Source organism: Micromys minutus (genome assembly GCF_963924665.1).
Source record: "Micromys minutus genome assembly, chromosome: 17".
NCBI classification, from domain to species: domain Eukaryota; kingdom Metazoa; phylum Chordata; class Mammalia; order Rodentia; family Muridae; genus Micromys; species Micromys minutus.
In genome coordinates, this window is record NC_137952.1 from 10,917,255 (window position 1) to 10,937,436 (window position 20,182).

Genomic DNA, 20,182 nt, shown 5'->3' on the forward strand with positions numbered 1-20,182 from the left:
CAAGAAAGCCAACAAATACAAGAGGAGACAGAAAAAAATAAAATAAAATTTCAAAGCTACTCCAAGAATTCCAGATGGAAAAAAACAGTTTTACAAGAGACCAGGAAGTTACAAAAGTAGCAGGTAATGTCACCACATAGCTCAGCTTTAAAAAAAAAAAAAAAAAAAAGTGTTCTTTAGAATGACCCTGGGCTTTTATCAGAAAGGATAATTGGTGATAGGGCTGAGATACAGCATGAACTCAGAGAAGATGCCAGTGATGGTGCCCGAGCCATCAATGCGCAATCTCTAGGCAGGCTTGCTCACCAGGGTAGCCGGTCTCCCGAAAAGCTCCAGGAAACCTAAGTTTTCTTCCGTGTCTTTGAGGTCTCTGAAGCTATTACTGTGCTTGGCACAAACACTGAGCTGCTGGTTCGCAGACAAAGCAGCAGACAGTGAGTCCTATAGGATGTGGAGGGAGCAGGCTTAGGGAGGGAGCTAAATAAATGGGCTGCCCCATTCTGGCCACACTGCACGGAGTGGGCCACGGGAACACTGCAGTCATCCAAAAGCACAGGAACTGAAGCCATCTGTCCCAGCAGGCAGGACTTAGGAAGTGTCCTCTTTAATTCATTTCAAGTTTCTCCTACTTCAAAATATTCACATGTAAGCTGTCATCAGCACCCACCCTAAAGGAACAACTACTCAATTCCTAGAATTATGGCTTTTCTTTTCCTCCTCAATTCCAATTTCCTTGTAAAGTTTACGGTTGGGGTAAGTAGGGCATGTTAAGACTTCCTCATGTCTTGGATGGGGTCTGCGGTCTTCAGAAAGCAGGGACGTTAAAACATCACCTTGTGGCACATGGTTCCTTCCATCCTCACCCAAGGCTCCCTTTGTAGCTTGGAATATGCTCACTGCTTTGCCCGGGGCTTGCCTGCCAATACCTATAAGCTTTTATGTTCCTCTCCATCTGCTAACAGGGCCTGTCCAGCACCCAGACTATCAGGCTTTGGCTCAGCAGGCCTCATTCCTGCTCTCCAAGACAAGACACGGCTCCATACACCCGTATTCATGAATCTGCAGGAGGAAGAGCCATCACTCCAGACAATCGAGGAGAAGGTAAAGAATTCTCCATCTCACCTGCCTTCCTCCTGCCTCTGCAGGTTCAGGGCATTTGGAATTTTAACGCCCCCTCCCCAGAGGTAGTGCGGTCACTTGCAAGCTAGGGATAGCCTGTTTCCTTTTTTTTTATAACGGTTTCCTGCACATCGGCGCCTCCCATCCAGTAGTCAAAGGCAATTCCTCAACTTCAACCTTTACTTTTTTGGTTGACAGGTTCCTCAAGCCCTTCTGGCAATAAATATCTTTCTCCCGAAGCCTGATGGAGTCTTCTCCTCGAATCTTTCCTCCCCTCAAACAGTATACCTAATAGTGACGACCTCCTTCATCCCAACCTCTTCCTCATCCTGTGATGACTACTTCCATTAAAGATGCCATCAAGTTCCAGTCCCCTAGGCATTAGCCTTGGATGGCCCTTCTATCTCCCTACCCTGCACAGGCTCAGGGTCTGATGCTCCTACCTGGACGTTATTTTAAAAAAAAAAAAATAAGGGTATCGATTCTCCACCATCTGCCAGCCATCTTACTGCAGTGGTTAAGAGTGAGGGTCTGAAGAGCCCCTGGCTCAAACTTCAGCTCAACCACTCAATTGCCCTATGGCGCTGAGAGAGTCATTTAACTTCTCTAACTCTGGATTTCTCTACCTACGGCATGACAGAGACAAAGCCTGGGTTCCAAGTTTGTGAAGATTAAATGAGCCAAGGCTGCAGAGGCTGGGAACCAGCCTGTGACTCAGGGATTGCTTAATACATGCCTGTTGTAATTATTGCTGGTGGAGATAGCTCAGTAGTAGTGGGCTTCACCCTGCATTTATATCACCCTGTGTTAATATTTCAAGTTTGCCACTTGTCAATTAGGTAACCATGACAAGTCACTGAACCTTGCCTTGTCTCCATTTCGCCCATGAGAGCACCCAAGTAAAGTATGGCCTCGCTGTAGAGATGCTGTATACAGCCCACAAACTCTGCAAAACTGGTCCATATGTCCTGGAGATAGTGCAGGATGGTTTTTGGCTCTCCCCCCGAGATGTCTATGAGACTGTATTTTAAGTAGTACCCACCCTCTGTGTCTCACCTTTCCCAACAACCTCCATGACAAGCCTTGAGGGGAGTAGTTCGGCCATCCCTGACGCCCACAGCACTCCCAACACCAGCGCCACCTTGTTGGTAATTGTATGAAGACTCATCTCCCGTGAGTCAAAGATGCCAGTGGTCTCCACACCCAAGGCAGCACCTCAAATGCTGTCTGGCATCATAAGTAAAAACAGAGGATATGACAGAACAGTAGGACCTGGAGCTAATGTTTGGATTGCTGTCCAGTCTTCCTGTCTTCCTCATCAGTTCCTTTGATTAGTTACCTGATTAAATCACTCTGGTAGGCACTGAGAACAAACTACCTCTGAGTCCCTCTTCAGAAAGAGCTAACACTGGGTGGGTGCCCTGAGAAGTCTTGTTTAATATGAGCTAAGGCTGAGCGTGACAAAGTATTGTGCACTGGGTACATAGGTGTGGGCCACACAATACTGTGTCCTCTCATGACTGTCAGAGAAGCAGAGGAAACTGCACAGAACAGAAAGAGTGAAGTAGAGGGCATGTGGGTGCAGGGAGGAGCTGGTTGTCAGGGATTATGCAGGGCTGGCCCCTCTGGCAAAGAACAAAGAGGAACAGTAATCCACAGCCTTGACAAGTGAGGTACACATCCAAGAAAGTAGGTTTCTGTGGGGGTCTTGGAGTCTCAAGGGCATCACTCAGAGCACTGGGGGGAAGTGCTCCCACTTCGACACTCCGCTCCCACAGTCTGTATATAGAATGGTCTGGGTCCTCCAGGTTTACTCATGAGCTGACTGAGGAGGTGAAAGGAGAGTCAGGCTGAGCTGTAGACAGACAGGAGACAACTGGCCGGCTCTGCAGGGCTCTGACAGGCGAGATGATCACACAGCAGCCAGGCTAACACATCCTGCCTCACTGGGAGACAGGCAGAAGGCCTTCTACTGTGGGACAAATACAGTCCAGGACACCTGAAAGCAGCAGTAGAAAAAAAAAGCCACAGATATCACTTAATCTAATCTTTATAAATTATAATATGTGCTGCTAAAATAAAGGGATTTTAAAAAATCACCATCCTCAGATCTTAAAAATTAGCAGTGACGCCTTGACATCATCAAATGTCACATCACTAAGTAAGATGTCGGTTATCTCAATTTTGTTTAAAGAATGGTTTTTAGCTAGAGTCAGGGGGAAAAACAGTCTATACATGGCACTGGGTTAATTCATCTCTGAAATCTCTTTCCGTTTACAGCCCCCACCACCTTTGCTCCATGTTTTATCTTAGAATTACTGATGGATGAAGCGGGGTCCTGAAGGTTTCCTACATTCTGGTTCTGGAAATTTGCCTCTGTATAATGTTGTGGACATAGCCCTCTATCTCCTGAATTTTCTCTACACCGTACACCGAATGGTCAGGTTTTAAAGGGTCAGCTGGGATGATTTTGGGAAAACGACCTCAATTTGATGACATGTGCTCTGGTGACACCACACAGGAAGGCACAGAATATCTGTTTGACTCTTTTGCATTTTTAAACCTCAGTAGTTTTAAAAACATAATTTATTTATCATTATTTTATTTTGTGTGTGTTTGCCTACATGTATGTACGTTTGCCTGGTGCCTGCAGAGGTCAGAAGACAGCATCAGTATTACAGAAGGTTGAGAGCCACCGTGAGGGTTCCAGGAACTGACCCTGGGTCTTCTGCAAAAGGAGCAAGTGCTCTTTCTTACTGAGCTGCCTCTCCAGCCGGGGATCTCTCTTCTGAGCTGCCTAGTTTCCTTTACTGAGGCTCCTGAGCAGGTGAGGCAGGAACCAGGCATCACGCTTGCTCTTCCGCCCAAGGCAGCTTTACAGTGTCGGCTGGGACACATGCAGCAGACACGTTTAACACTCTGAGAAGTGATCTGAACATACCCATCAGGAAAGACCAGAATTTAAACTGTTAACAAAATGGTGGAAAGTTTTCAATTTTCCCTTTGCTTCTTAGGATCCTTGGGACACTGGAAAGAAGCCCCAGCATGTTAAAGAGAGTGGGACCACTCTCCTTAGGTCATCTCCACCCTGCACGTGTGTGCACCTGTCCTTATCATGGATCCCACACTGCACGTGTGTGCACCTGTCCTCATCATGGATCCCACACTGCACGTGTGTGCACCTGTCCTCATCATGGATCCCACCCTGCACGTGTGTGCACCTGTCCTCATCATGGATCCCACACTGCACGTGTGTGCACCTGTCCTCATTATGGATCCCACACTGCACTTGTGTGCACCTGTCCTCATCATGGATCTCACCCTGCACATGTGTGCACCTGTCCTCATTGACACCCGAGAGGATAAGAAGAAATTCAGACCATTGAGAGGTGCACAGCCCATAAGCAAGAAGCAGGGACATGCCTATCAAATCCACAAAGGCAAAAATGTAAGTATTCTGCCGAGAATCTACTTAAGATGCTTGTTTCAGACAAAACAAAATGTCAGAACAGAAACTGAAATTAGTTGTCATATAGAGAGACAGGAGAATCTCAGCCCATATGGGAAAAGAGAGCAACCAGATGGGTACCAACATAAAGATGCTCAGGTATGGGAACAGAGACAAAAATGAGGCACATCATTTTCACTCTAACAGGGGGTCACAGACACACCAGAAACACATCGCTTACCCTTTAACAGGGGGTCACAGACACACTGGAAACTAATGGAAAAACAAAGTCTAAGCAAATGAAAAAAGAGACAGAAAAAAAACACAAAAAAAAAAAACATTCTGGAATTAAAAATTATAATAACATTAAAACAAAGCAGAGCACAGAAGTTGGTGTGTGGGAAAAGCAGATGAGCAATGACAAAGGAAAGAACCGGCAGTGTGAAGACAGATTAATAGAAGTCTGTCCTCCGGACAGCAAGGAGCCTAAGGACTGGGTCCCCGGACAGAGGCTAGAACCTGATGCTCTTGTCACCGGAACTCCTAGGGCAGCACTGGAAGACATTTGAAAAAATAATGGCTGAGAATGTAGAAAATATAGCAACAATCAAAGCTTATACTAAAAACAAACAAACAAAGACAAAAAACCAAACTCTACCTGCAGATGCCCAAAACCAAGATCTAAAAGCTCAGAATTAAACACAAAATGTGCTTAAAATCAGCCGGAGGGAAGAGATGCAGGGTGACAGGGGACAAAGCAAGTGACTGGCTTTGAGAAGCTAGAGGTAGGCGGCACATTGAAAGTGCTCAGAGGAAAAAGGACTGTCACCCCAAACACCACATGCCATAACAACGCCATGTGTCACCTGCAACCCTGCTCTCAACAGCATCTCGGGGGCTGCAAGAGCTCGGCCGGAAAAGCACACACTTCTCTAATACAGGACCCGAGTTCGGTTCCCAACGCCCATGACGGGCAGCTCACAGACACCTGTAACTCCAAGTGTAGATTGGGTTACTTCTTCTGACCTGCCTGGGTATCTGTGTAAACACACAGACACGGACACACAGACATGCACGCACGCACACATGCACACACTTCAAAATAAAATTTGTAAGAAAGCATCCCAGGAAGTTCTTCAGGCAGAGGGAGAATGATTCCAGAGAAGCCTAAGAACAGGGGAATGAGGGAAGAGTCGCTGAAGCCATGCCTATCTGAGTAAACATCGGATCTTCTCTTCTCTGGATCCCTTTAGAGTTGAAAATTTGAAACAAAAACCAAACACTGTCTCCTGAGGATCAAAGACTGAGAAGTGGCAGTTATTTGTAAGAGGAAGAGACCCACAGAACCAGGCTCCTGCATTCCAATTGGCCTGAGGTAATACTGATTCAAGTCCAGAAAGACCCACTGGAGATTGAAGACTCCTCCAGCCTGCCCTGTCAGTCACTGGGAAGCCCCACCCCGAACTCTCACCCTGGGGTCTTCACCAGTGATCATTCCGTAGGTCCACTGAACAGCGAGGTTTCAAAATGGAGATGTATACTTAACACTATAATTTTTTGTGTGTCTAAGTGCTTTGCCCACATGAATGTATGTGACCACAGGCATGCCTGGTGCCCTTGGAGTTCAGAAGAGTATGTCACATCCCTCGAGACTGGAGTTAGGAATGGCTGTGAGGTACGGTGTGGATGCTGGGAATTAAACCTTGGTCCTCTGCAAGAGCAGCGAGTTCTCTTAACTGCTGAACCAGCTTCCAATTATCATAGAATAGAATTAACAAAACAAAGGTTTTAAGCATTTAAAAAGAGGAAGCAAGCAAGGGTAAGAATCTGAGTGTTGAGACAGCCAATCAGACGAGATATAAAGGAGCTATGAGGCTCTGGAGAAGCTAATGCACTTTTCCAAGGCTCCTCATCCGTTCAGCGGGGACAACTCGCCTGCACCCACACAGGGACTGTCCGGGCTGATTAGATGCAATGGACTTACTGTGCCCCCCCCCCCACGAACAGCAGCTGAGAATTAGGTCACACCCAGAAAGCAGAGTCGGGACGCGGGGTCGCCGCGTCCCGGTACTTACTGCAGTTCTCCTCATCGCTGCCGTCCGGACAGTCCTCAAAGCCATTGCAGCGGAAACGGCCAATGATGCAGTGGATGCCGCTGGCACAGGGGAAGAAGGTCGGGCCACATTTCGATTTCGCTTTGGCTACAGGAGATAAAGAAACACAGAGGGCCATCAGGGACGAAGTTCTCAGACCACAGACTCCTCACCCCGCTCACTCTGAATGTAGGAATGAGTCCTTTCAGGCTTAGCATGAAGTTCCCAAGGGACCGTTACCACCAGCACTCTGACAAATGCCCAGCCTGCATGGACACCTACATACCGAATTTTCTAGGAAGGGAGTTGCTCATCATGCTACCTCCTTAAAGGGACCTGGGAGATGGCTCTGTCAGTAAAATGCGTGCCACACAAGCAAGGGGACCTGTGTTTGAAGAGTATTGTCACATCCCTTGAGACTGGAATTAGGGAACTGTGTAGGCATGCACCTGCAATGCCAACTGGATAAGAGCAGCCAGCCTAGCCTACTTGCTGAGACCCAGACCCAAGTAAAAGAGCCTGTCTCAAAAAAGCAAGGTAGACAGCTCCTGAAGAACAACTGAGTTTGACCTCTGACCTCTGCACTCTAGCACACATACATGATATGCACATACACATAAGCACCATATTACATACACACACAAAGAGAGGCTAGGCACAGGCTAAATACTATAGCAAGTCCAAACCAGGGGAGGTGCTAGGTGGATTGGTGAACCAATGGATGGTACCTACGGACCTGGATGGTGGAGACAGTGCTTGCTTCCTGTATCTTTTCCTGTGCTTCAGAAGCTGACGAGCCAGTCAAAATGCATCTGCGGCATATCAAAGCAACTGTTGTTGCCATTTAGTGAGTCCCTGCCACACCAGGCAGGCTGCCAAGTACTTTGCACAGATTTTCTCATTTAATTTAACCAGCAGCCACTCAATGGGATAGCATACAGGAAAGTGGGCGTGGCACTCGGTACTGTACCTTTCAGAAGGCTTGCTTGCAAGGTCATATCTGTCTTTGCTGGAGTCTGGGATTGTGGTTTGGGGGGGGGGGCGCTACCTTTAAGGGATCTTATCCAAACTCTTCAGTTTAGTTTGTGCTAACAGTGGCATTTCCTTTGGGTGTGGAGTCTAGGAACGTATGGGGCAGACGGTGCTTGTGATCATTAATACTGACTGTCAACTTCACACAATCTAGCATCACATAGGACACAGGCCCCTGAGCATATCTGTGAGGGAGCATCTAGGTTAGAAGGGGAAACACCCCAACTGCAGGACAAATGCAAGCAAGAAGGGGCTGAGCAGTGAAAATCATCTTTGCTTGCTGACCACAGGTGATCTGCCATCTCAGGCCCCCGCTGCCAAGATTTCCCTCAAATGAGGACCAGCACCTTCAACTGTGAGCCAAAACAAGCCCTTCCTTAAGTTGCTTTGGTCAGGGTGTTGTATGACAGCAACAGGAAAAGTAACTAAGATTAAGACTTGGTGGGCATGTGATCAGCCCCGGATAAAAGCTGAGTCTGAAATGAGCTTGCCCAGAGGGAGAGCAGCCCTCCACACATGCTACTGAAATCCAGATGAACTGAAAGCATCTGGCAGGAGTGCTCTAAGAAAGAACTGGAGAGTCGAAGCTTGGGCTTCCTCTGGATAGCATTGCCATTATCTTTTGTCTGGATTGATTCTGCATTGCATCCTTTTGATGTGATAAACCATGGTCCTGAAGACGACCCTATGCAGAGTTCCAAGACTCTCAGGAACTGGTGACCCTTGGGAGGGTCTTGCGGAGTCCTGAAGGAGTGGGATATGATGGGTAGGGCTCCTATCCCCATTTCTTGGATGTGCTCTGAGGATAAAGTGACTAGCTCAAGTTCACACAGCTAGGAAATCTAGTACTGAGGGGAGGCCCAGGCACGCAGACTCCAGAAGCCACGACCTCAATCAACCTAACGGCAGCCTCTTTGCCAAAGGCTGTCACTTCTCCCAACAGAAGCCAGACTCTGCACTAAAGAAATTTATTTTGCACACCTGCTGTACAAACAGTTTGAACAGAAAGAGTTGTAACTCGGACTTGATTTACGGTCCTGCTATGCCCAGTAGCCCTGGGGGGTGATGCTCTTTCCAGCTAATGGTGCTGTCTGCTCTGGGTGTCGATTAGGAGACAGGGGATGAGATCTATGGCTTTGTGCGGGTAGCAGCCTCACTGAGCAGTCCTCCAGACTCCTGTCTTCAAGGCTGGGCCTGCATCCCTCCAAGAAGGAAAAGGCTATTTCTTTGGAACAAATAGACAGTAAATTGCCTACATGTCCGTTCCCACTGTCTGGATGATGCCAATTTAGGTGGCAGCTGACTCATGGTCAACAGGGTGTAAGGCCTACCTTGAGTCCAGTTTTAGAACTCAACATAGTCTTCAACCAGCCCGGACTTTTCTGTAATAGTGTTTGCGAGTTCTTCACAAAGCATATTCTCAAGAGAGTCCTGGGCTCAAACTCAGACTCCATTTTGATGGCGTTAGACACATCTCTGAATACTGCTGAGCCTCATTTTCTTCACAACGTGCTTACCAGGGGCTGTGTAAGATGGAAGTGGTTGATTTAAAAGCTGGAGTAGAGATCATGCCAATGCCTGTTTCTCTTCTCACTGAGACAAAATGCTACTGTGAGAGATGCAGCTGTGTGGCTGTTTCCTTTAGAGGGAAGAGTGAGGCTCAGGAGACTCAGAAATCTAGCACTGGAGGCTCAAGATGGCTACATGTTTACAAAACTTAGCAGGCCACCGTCAATGTTACACAGATAAGTAAACACTGGTTATGAGCAAGGAGCTCCAGCAGAGCCGCCTGTAAGTTAAGCAAGGAGGTCTATGGATGTGAGTCACCCACGGAAGTAACCACGGTGAACCCACTGGTGATTCCCTTAGGAATAGGCACCCAGCAGAGCCGGAGGCCAGACAGGGACCGGCAGAACCGAGGATGGAGTACAGAGAAGCAGGAATGTGGTCCCTGTAGTGATGTGATACACAGCAAGGCTGATCCACCTGGAATGACAAATGCTCAGTCAACACAACTAAGGCAGCTGTGGCCACACAAAGGCAGTCTCCAACCTCGGAGTAAGCCGCTCTTCAGCTTCGGGAATGGATACAAACCTGACCTGTGTATTCAGTGTTGTCCTCATTTTATCCCATTTTACTAAAAGCCAGGGTCAAACGCCAGGTCTTTGGGAGATGTGTAAGAACTATAGGGTACCAGGAGATGGCATGGTGACACCAATCTGTGCATCCAGAGCAGGTCTCACATATGTGAATACTGAAGCCCTATTAGGACCCTTGTTTTAGTCACCACTCAACAGGGGCCAGAATAGCCATAAATAAGCTCAGCCAAGCAGACCTGCCACACCCCTTGAGTGGTGGCTAAAACTCTAGCCCAAGCTATGGGTGTCTAGGGTTCACTTCCTTTGCCTCTGTGCTTGGCCAGATGAGCAACAGCTGCTGCTCTCCAGCTCCTGCCTAGGACCCGGCTAGTACAAGACCAAGACAGGCCAGAGAACCAGAAGCAGGAGACACAAGCTCCTCTGCAATGCTCCCATCCCTGCTTGTGAGCATCAGAATGCACTCACTGTATGACATTCAATGGTGAAGAAGTATATAAAGGAAACTGCGAACATCACCATCGATTACACCACGCAGGAAAGAGTATTTAGTAAACACGGTTCCCTATCAGCTACCCTTCCCATTGCTGAGGCAAAACATCTGGCAGACGGAAGAGGAGGAGGAAAGGACTCCTATTGGCTCACAGTTTCAGGAGACTTTCAGTCCACCAGGAAGCGAAGGCATGGTAGTGGGTGTGGTTAAGATTGCTGAGAGTATGAGGTGGCATCCTGACAGTCAACCAGGAAGTAAAAGCAGGGCCAGGTTAGAAACCACATCTGTACAGGTTCTATAGCACGCCCAAGATTACTGCTAGCTAAGGACCATGTGTTCACACACATGAGCCCACAGGGGACATGGCGCACTCAATCCATAATAGCAGCAAAGAATACTCGTGTGTAAGTGGGTCAGTGGGTCAAATCCCAATAATCAGCAAGTCTGGAGTGAAGCCTGGTATTCCGCATTGCTCCTGAGCTCTCGGAAAATGCTGCAACAGCAACCACTGCGCTGTGAGTCACAGAATGAATGCCAAACACTGTTCTGTCCACTGCCTAGAAAACCTACCCTGTGTGTAAGCTATTGAGTAGGCCCTGATAGAATTAACAAGTGGGCCCAAGTGGGCAGCTGTATGTAAATGCACACAAAATACATGCTACTCTGAAACCAACTTCTGACCCTGAACACACTGTCAGTCAGTATGAGCCACAGCCTCGTATCGAGTGTGTGTGTTCCAGGGGGAGGGTGGACACACCTGTATATACGTGTGAGTGCATGTGGAGGTCAGGGGTTAATCGCAGGTAATCCTCAACCACTCTCCAGCTGCTTTTGAAGGCAGGGCCTCTCACTGAACTGAGAGTTTGCTGACTGAGTAGGTCTGGCTGGCCGGTCATCTCCAGGGATCTCCTGTGCTTGATTCCCTAGTCTCCAGTGCCAGTGTTTCAGGTATAAACATTCTTCCCCATTTCTGCTGGCTGGTGGAGATCACAGCCAGGTCCTCATTTCTCATGCTTGCACAGTAAGCAAGCTCCTTACTGAATGAGCAACTAACCCAGCCACCATTAATGGCCGAGTACGACTTCGCTGCTTCTGTGTGACCCATAAGTGGTGCTTTAAGCAACAATGCACACCCAAATGGATACAGTCGTTTCCAACTATATAATATCCCACTGACACACAGCTGCTGAGTCTGAGCCTATGCACAGTGTAGACTCTGGTGTCCTTTAGCTCATCACCTGGTGTCCTCTAGCTACAAGAAAAGACTGCTGCCCAAGACAGACGAGAGGAATCCACTGTTCTGCACTTACATTATGCTAGCCCCTAACTGTTGTACCACTCGACTATTCCCTGTCTTTCCCTGTCTCCTTTCATCCCAATCCTGCAGGGGGGGAATTTCCACTGGATCGAGGGGACCAGGCTTCTTTGTCTTCCTAAATTTGTACTTAGGATGGGACATGGGTTCTGGCTAGAATGGTTTTCCTGGTCTGCACAGATCTCCTGCAAATGCAGAGTCTCTGTCTCTAGGCCCCACACTTCCCTCTGTCTCAGAGGGCTGGTGGATGCAGGTTTTCCCGCAGGGCTATCCACTTGCCAGTGTCCCTGCAGAAGCCCTACCTTCCCATGTAGTGAGTGAGTCAGCAGGCTGCAGGCTTCAGCAGCAGATTGGCCAGGGGATACGGCTCCCCTCACAGTGTTTATTTTCATCAATAGCAGCCAAACATTTCAGTGAACACATATATGGGGACAACCTTGCAAGAGTTGGGAAACAGTGAAAGTATGTCCCTCCCCGGTGTTCCTGTGCTGATACCAGAACTCTATGTTGAAGTGAGAACTTAACCTGAGTGTGGTGCTTTACTAAAGTCATCAGAACAGGGTCCCATGACTACATCCTGGCTGCATTATTAAGAGAGGAAGAGACCAGTGGACGCATATACACATACCTTCCCTGGCTCTTATCCTGGGCTATCTCTGGACTCTGCCAGCAAGAACGTTATCACCATTCATGCCTCCTATAGAACCAGAATCATTTCAAAATAAACATCTTTTCTTCATAAAGTTACCCAGCCTCTTGTATTTTATTACAGTACCACAAAACAGAATGATCCAATCCTACTTTGCCAAATACTATTTATGGCACACATAGAGCAGGTGACCTTATTGTTGCTTTCTTCCTGGTATTATCATCACACAACCAGATGCCATTCCAAAAAAAATCACAGTCATGAAAACAGTGAGAAGCCAATTCTGACATTATTGTTCCAAATCAATTCTAACACTGACATCCTAGATGTAAGAGTAACTGTGAGCTCTAAGCAAACTAGGGACCATTTTCTGAGCTTTCCTCATTCAATAAGGAGCAAAATCATTTTTCCTTAGACACAAAAGCTGCAGGCTCGTATTCAACTGGTTATTTCTAACAAAAAGGCCCCTTTGAGTTTGAAAATCTTTATCAGTTTTACCTATTTGGAAGCATTTACACTTTACCTGTGCAGTTTACAAAATAGATTTAAAAGGGAAAAATCTGCCACATTGTTAGCAAATAACAAAATGTCCCCGAGCCTTCTGCTATCTGTCGTACAGAGTCATCTGTGTGATGAACAGTGCAGAAGACAGGCTCTGGAAGACTAAGGTGGATGAGTCTCTTCCTGCAATTCAAAGATTGTCCTCAAGAGGGAGCTAATCTCAACTCCATGGAAGTTAATGCCAGAAGACTTGCAGGCTGTGATTCTCCAAATACAGTCAAGATGGAAACCCATGCAACAGAGTCTGCAGCGGTACCTACTCAATGGTGCATCAAGATGCAGACTGTTCTACAGTGGTGCGGATGAGGACCCACAAGAGACAGACAGGACATATCTGGATGTCCAGTGCTTGTAAAATTGAGGAATGAAGAATGTTCCGAGGAAATGCATGTGCCAGAGCCTGCAGGTCAGAACAGTGTGGAAACGGAAGAGGAACGAGGTCACAGGAGTGTGCTGTTTCCAGCAGTTAAATGTGCTTACTATCTTTTCTTCAGCTAAAAAATGTATCTTATGACTAGCAAGATGGCCCAGTGGGCAAAGGCACTCGCCAGGGAAGTCTAATGACCTGAGTTTGCAGCTCTAGAATCCAGGAAGAGAGGAGAGATCGTCTCCTGAAAGTCATTTTCTGACAGCCAATGCATGTGTGGTCGGTCTGTCTGTCTGTCTGTCTGTCTTTCTCTCTCTCACACACACATACACGCACTCACGTGCGCACGTGCGCGCGAGTACACACACACACACACACACACACACACACACACACAATAAAAAAATCAAAACTGTATTTCCCTTAAGAAAAGTTCTGCAAACCAGTTATAATTCAGTTCATTGTAATGTTGTCAAATGAATGCTAACAGAAAAATATAAATTAGAAGGAAACCAAATTACAAAATCCAGGCAATTTAAATCATTGCAAACAGCTCCCGAGGTGAACACATGCATTCCGCCATCACTAGCTGGAACTCTGAATTTATCACTGGATCGCCTTCCTCAGCTTGCTCTCTTAAACATCAAACTGTGGTTCCTTTTCAAAGTCAGAAATTACTTCCTGGTTGGTGGACGAGAAAGCAAAGAAAGAAATACAAACCGCCTGGGCTCTGTTACAAGTCTGGGGGGTGGGAAGCCTGTCCACTGAGGTCTCAAAAAAGGGGGACAAACAGCCCAGAAAGTCAGATCCACACTGAGCCTGGAAACTATGCGAATCATTATTGCCTGAGGAAAAAAGGCCCGGTTTGTCATCGTCACATGAAAGCTGCAGGAGACTCCTGTTCTACTGATCGGATGTGGCCATGTATTACTCTTCCCTAAAATAACATTGGCTGTTTGAGATGTGAGAGAAAGACCAGTAGATACAAAGTAACTGAAATATAAATATGGGAAAAAATATGTTATGAAATAGCTTTGCCAGAAGATTCTCTGACAGGAAAACAAAATTTCCCAAACATCTCCTCTCAAGTCTCAGATCTGAGGCTCCCAGCCCCCGCCCAGAGTTAGGATGTCAGAGGTGTCAGGGTTCACAAGGGATTCCAACTATACATGACATAATCACTGAGACCTAGACAAGGCACCTACTCTCCCGTAGGTAACTCCATGTCCCCACCTGTATAAGTGGGGTAGGGACGCGACTGGCCTCACCAGTTGTTTGAACAGAGAATCTGGTGTGCAGACACCTGACACCTGGGGCAGATTCGTGCTCTCTGACATGGCGGTGGTTCTGCAAGCTGCCTCCACGGTGAGGAGTGAACCAGTGTCGCTCTGCGGCTCTGTGGTTTGCTTTACTCACCCCTACCCTCTCTTCCTCCCGCCCTCCCTCTCTTGCTCCCTCCCCCACTCCCCCACCCCCGATTCTTCCCTCTTTCTTGAATTGAACTCAGAACATGGTAGGTAGGCAAGCACTTTACCATTTAGTTATATCCCCGGCATTTTAGGTTCTTTCTTTTTCTTTCTTTCTTTCTTTCTTTCTTTCTTTCTTTCTTTCTTTCTTTCTACCCACCCACCCACCCATCCACCCATCCACCCATCCATCCATCCATCCATCCATCCATTCATCCATCCATCCATCCATCTATCCATCCATCCATCTAGTTTTTTGAGACAGGGTTCCTCTGTGTAGCTCTGGCTGTCTTGGAAGTCACTCTCTAGACCAGGCTGATCTTGAACTTGCAATCTTCCTGACTCAGTCTCCCAAGTAGCAGAATTATGAGTCTGTCCCACCAAGGCTGGTAAATGTTCTATCTTTATGTCACACAAAGGACAAATGTGGACATTGCAAGGAAATAAACCATGTGACTTATGATAGTTAGTCAGAGCAGGAAAGTAAGAATGCTGTAAGCCTGCCCAAGCTCAAACCTCATTGGCTGTATGATAGATGATACGCTATTAAGCCCCCATGTGCCTTACCTTCTGCACCAAGAACAGACATATTAACTCACTTCCCTGGGCTACAGTGGGATCTGAACAAGATAATATAGTAACTTCTTAAAACTTTATCTAGAAGGCAATATAAGCTATGATTGCTAAATTTGTGTTTTATAGGATAATTAATAATAGCTGTAATAAAATGCAATATAAAAATTAGTTTCATATAGTATTATTCAACAGCATTAGCTATTATTCATATTGTTAAAGAAAAAAAACCACTTACTTTTTTAAAGGGTTGACCTGTAGCGGTCACTCAATCAATGTGTGAAGAATGCAAAGGCGCTGAGAAGTATGAGGCTCAGCCTGCGGAGCCTTACCAAGTACAGCTACCTTAGCTGGGTGTGAAAGGCTGGGAGTATCCTTAAGGAGGGAGAGGAAGGGTACAAAGCCTCCCAGTCAGGCCAGGTTACAGAGATCTCTGAGAAACGAAGGCACAGGGAAAATGGAGCTTGTGTAATGAAATGAGGCTGAGACAGCAGGTAGAAGCCTGCACTCAGCCCATGAGCCAGAGGACATCTTAAAAACAGGCAAGGCGCCATATTTGTTTCTTATGAAGAGATTTCATGAATGCAGAAGCATAGTGTGAGGTCACGTGAGTTGAATACTCCAGTACTATCAGAGGCCTCTGGATAGTTTGAAGAAAGAGAAGTCTGTAAGATGATGGGGACCTTCTGGGGGACAAACTCATTAAACTATGAAGGATTCAATGTGTATGGCACTGTGTTTCAAAAGGGGTCCCATCATCAAGAATGACAAGGGGAAACGGCAAACAAGGAGACAAAGCTGGGATTAGCAAATCCGTCTAACGCAAAGGGGTTTCTGACCATTACTCTGCATGTTTGTGTATGTACTTAAATGAAGGTTCCAGCTTCTGGAAACAGAAAATTAAGACATTTTCAGCCCAGACATCTGAATCTTGAGAGGTAAAACCGGCCTTAAGAGATAATTAACACGGGTAGGTTGGATAACTCAGCCCTTCCACGTTTTTCTCTGCTCAGTAGAAACCTTCCTGGTGGTGGGCCTGGATCCCTAGGGCTGGAAACAGATGGGTGCACAGCACAGAATAATTCTCTCCTTAAGGGGGAACCACCTCAAGTGTACTGGATCAGTGAAAGGTGGCATCCTACAGCAAGGCAGACAGGAGTGTAGAGAAAATCGGGCAAGGAGGCTTGTGAAAATCTGTTTTCACTGCTGAATACACGAAAGAGAATCCATTCTGGATCATTCTCAGTCTCCCTAGGTGTGTGTGTGTGTGTGTGTGTGTGTGTGTGTGTCTTTACCATGAGAAGGCATTACATTTCAGAACCTCCACCTCCTTCTCCACTACGGTCCCCACCAGACCTAAGGCTTTTTCTACCAAAAGCATTGGTTTCTGTACAGATTCTTGGTTTTGGTCCTGGAAAGATATATTAATGATCTCTGACATTGATAGGTCAGATGATCTAGGTGGAAAAACTCTTTTGAGGCTTTTCTGTGCTCAGCAGAAACCTTGGCCTAAATTCCTGAGATGGGAAAAAGACATGTGAACACACACATGCAAAGCATAGAACACTTTCCTCATCCAAGGAAAAAAAGCTCTGAGGAAAGAGCCCCCAGCATGTTTTACCTGGCTCTCCCAACACAATCCATGGAGGCAGCAGGACCTGGGAGTCAAGAGTTGGGCCTGGTGATTGTTGCAATGCTTGCTGGAAGCACAAAGAATAGCCACTGTGGTACCTTCAGTAATAGGGGAATCAAGTCACCACAGCTTGGAGCCACCAGCAAGTACCTCCTACTGCTCAGAAGGACCACCCAAGAGAAACTCTTTCAGGAAAACAGGTCTTCAAAACACCACAAATGTAGTTCTGGAAAAGTTTCATTGGGGAATCTGTGGTGGTTAGAATGACAACCCCCACACTTGGTTCCAGTTAGTGGAACTGTTTGAAAAGGATTAGGAGGTGTGGCCTTGTTGGAAGAGATATATATCACAAGAGTTGGGCTTTTAGGTTTCAAAAGCCTAGGCCAAGTTCAGTTTTTTTCTCTCTGTCTGCAGTTTGTAGATGCCTTCCTGTCTGTGTTGGGGATGCCATGCTTCCCACCACAATGACTGTGGACCAACCTCTGAGACTGTAAATAAGCTCCCAAATAAATGTTCTTACTGCAGGTTGCCTTGGTCATGGTGTCTCTTCACAGCAATAGAACAGTAACTGAGACTGTTATAGAATCCAAGTTTCTATAATGCCTTTAACATAAATAAATCAGTGAGGCCTCAGATAATCTGACTGTGATCCAATCAGCATCTGGAAGGACCTTTAAAGACAGCAGTCCTAAGACTGGACTTTAACACAGCAGTGATTCTTGGTCCTGGCTGCACATCTGAAAACCTGAGAGGCTTAGAAAGCAACACAAAACTGTACGGCTGTACACACCTTTAATCATAGCGCTCAGGAGGCAGAAGCTGGTAAATATCTGTGTATTCAAGACCACACTAATCTACATAATGAGTTCTAGGCCAGCCAGAGCTATATTACAAGACTATCTTAAAAATAAAAAAATAAATAAAAAGCAAATAAGATTAGCAGAACAACACCAAAGCTACCTAAAATCAATAAAACTGAAGATCTAACACTAGAAATAGAAAATTAATAATAATAAAAAAAACTACTTTTAGGGACAAAGTAGAACTTTTAGATAGACAAATTTATATGCCCTAAAATAAGAGCCCTAAAATACATAAGAAGGGAGGGAAGGAGAGAGGGAGAGAGGGAGGGAAGAATTTTAAAAGACTTAAAACAGATTCAACAGATGCTTCTAGAACATAGCAACCATCAAGTATAAAACATACATGACACATGTCAGACGAAATCCAAGGACACAAAGACCTCAGTGGATTGTGATCCACCAGAACTACACAGTGTGTTCTCCAGCCACAATGGTGTGAAACAAGAAATCAACTACAGAAGCAAAGTAACTGAAAACAAGCATGCACCTCTCAGGGAGGACATTCATTCAGCATCCAGGGTCAGACAAGTGAGGCGAGGTAAGGAGGAAACAGTTTGAGATTCTAAACAAAAACAAAGCAATACTGAAATGTGAAGAATACAAATAACTCAGAGCCAAGAGAGAAACTTAGAGCTGTGAGTGTCTGTATTAAAAATGAAGAGAGACTGAAAAATATATAAAAAGAACTTAGCAATAAGAAACAAGACCATAAAAGCTGCAGAGTGGAAGATGAACACAGGAGAATTAACTGTATTACTACACACACACACAACCAAGAATCAAAATCAAAATTCAGAACACCTCATCTATAATAACATCAAACCCAGCAAAAATCCTTAGGAATATATGGAACAAAAGACATGTAAGTCTTATGTACTGAAAGCTGAAACCACCCTTCAAAGAAATGACTTGGATAAACAGAAAAGAATCGGTGGTGCTTTGAATGTCAAGTGTTCCCCATAGGCTCATGTGCTAGAACACTTGGTCCCCAGCAGGTGGCACTGTTTCAGAAGATTGTAGATGCCTTTGGACGTTTCAGCAAGCCTTACTAGGGGTAAGGGTAAAGACTGGTCTAAGCATAAATTTTTTTCAATCTACTTTAACTAGGGTTCAACCTCTTCTCTAGCCCACTGCCTAGCAATGGTAGTGATAGAGAAAAAAGACTAGGACATGGGGAAGTGGACCTCTTTAGAAATAGTTCTTTGGAGGTAAGTCCAGTCTTCATCGTCAGAATATCAGCAGTTCAGTCCAGTTGCAAACACCAAATAGGAATCAGCAGCTGTCTACACTTCATTCCTGTCAGTAGACACCACATACAAACTAGGAGCTATAGTCCAGCTCACTTGGTAGTCACTACACATAAACAAGCAAGGGCAGTCCAATCCAAAAGAAACCACCAGGCTCTCTAACCAGACGGAGACCACAGAAACAGCTAGAAGTCGCAGGAACCTCATGAGAAGTTCTTTGGCTAGTTTGTCTCAGGCATCACCCCAAGTGGTGCTCAGCAACACAATGTAAGATGAACCAATAGATGCCTGTCGTTACTGAAGAACAGTGAGGTGGGGCAAAGCAAACCAATGTTCAAGCTCCCCCTGTCTGTGGGGTCATATTTATATTCCTTCTGAACATCATTCATCCATTCATGTATTTGCTATAGCAAAACATCCATTCATCTGTGTGCCCCAGCAAAATATCATTTGACATAACCAACTTTCCAAAGGAACCACAAGTCCCCACTTCAGGTTGACTGGAAGTTTTACAGCTTGGCCCTACTTACTGCCTACACTCCACTTCTTATTTGAGGATATAGTATAATTAACTCATTACATCATGTTCCCGTCTCCGTACCCCCACTACTAGGATGGGTTGTGTCCCTTCCTAAACCACAATCTAAAATGAACCCTTCCTTCCTTTGCTGACTTTGTCAAAGCAATGAGAACACACCGCACCTTGTGTTTGTACAATGTGAGACTTAACATTCGTGAAAGGTAACACTTCCCAACAGATCTAACACAATCCCTATAAAATCTCCTTTGACCTTTGACTTAGGTGTAGAAACAGACAGGTGGATCCTAACTTCACACAGAAGGTGTAAGGGCCTCAGACTAGTTAATACTCTACTAGAAAGAATGAAGTTAGAAGGCTAATACTTCTTGATCTCAGTATTTCGCGTTAGGTTAAAATAATCAGGTCTGTGTTGCATTGGAACAAGAGTATACCTGTGGAGCAACAGAATAAAACTGCTTCCTTCTACAACTCATTAATGCTTGGCAAGAGTGCCAGAAAAATTTACTGGGGTAAAGAACAGCCTTCAACAAAGCCTGCGACAACTAGCAATTCATATGAAAAGAAATGAACAAGGACAGCTACAGTCTATATCCTGTAATATTACGTAGGGATGAAAGATTGATACATGATATCCTGTATAACCTGGAAAGCATGCTACATAAAAGAGGCTGGGCACAAAAGGTTAT

General features: G+C 45.8%; 1 protein-coding gene across 4 annotated transcripts in view; it reads right to left on the bottom strand.

Moving 5' to 3' along the window:
- Nucleotides 1-20,182, bottom strand: part of LDLRAD3 (low density lipoprotein receptor class A domain containing 3) — a 221,703-nt gene that overhangs the window by 111,685 nt on the left and 89,836 nt on the right. For all 4 annotated transcript variants that reach the window (XM_080931147.1, XM_080931149.1, XM_080931150.1 and 1 more), the window contains exon 3: nt 6,643-6,768. In XM_080931147.1, the coding sequence (XP_080787273.1) occupies nt 6,643-6,768 (126 nt within the window). The remainder of the gene's footprint in view (nt 1-6,642; nt 6,769-20,182) is intronic.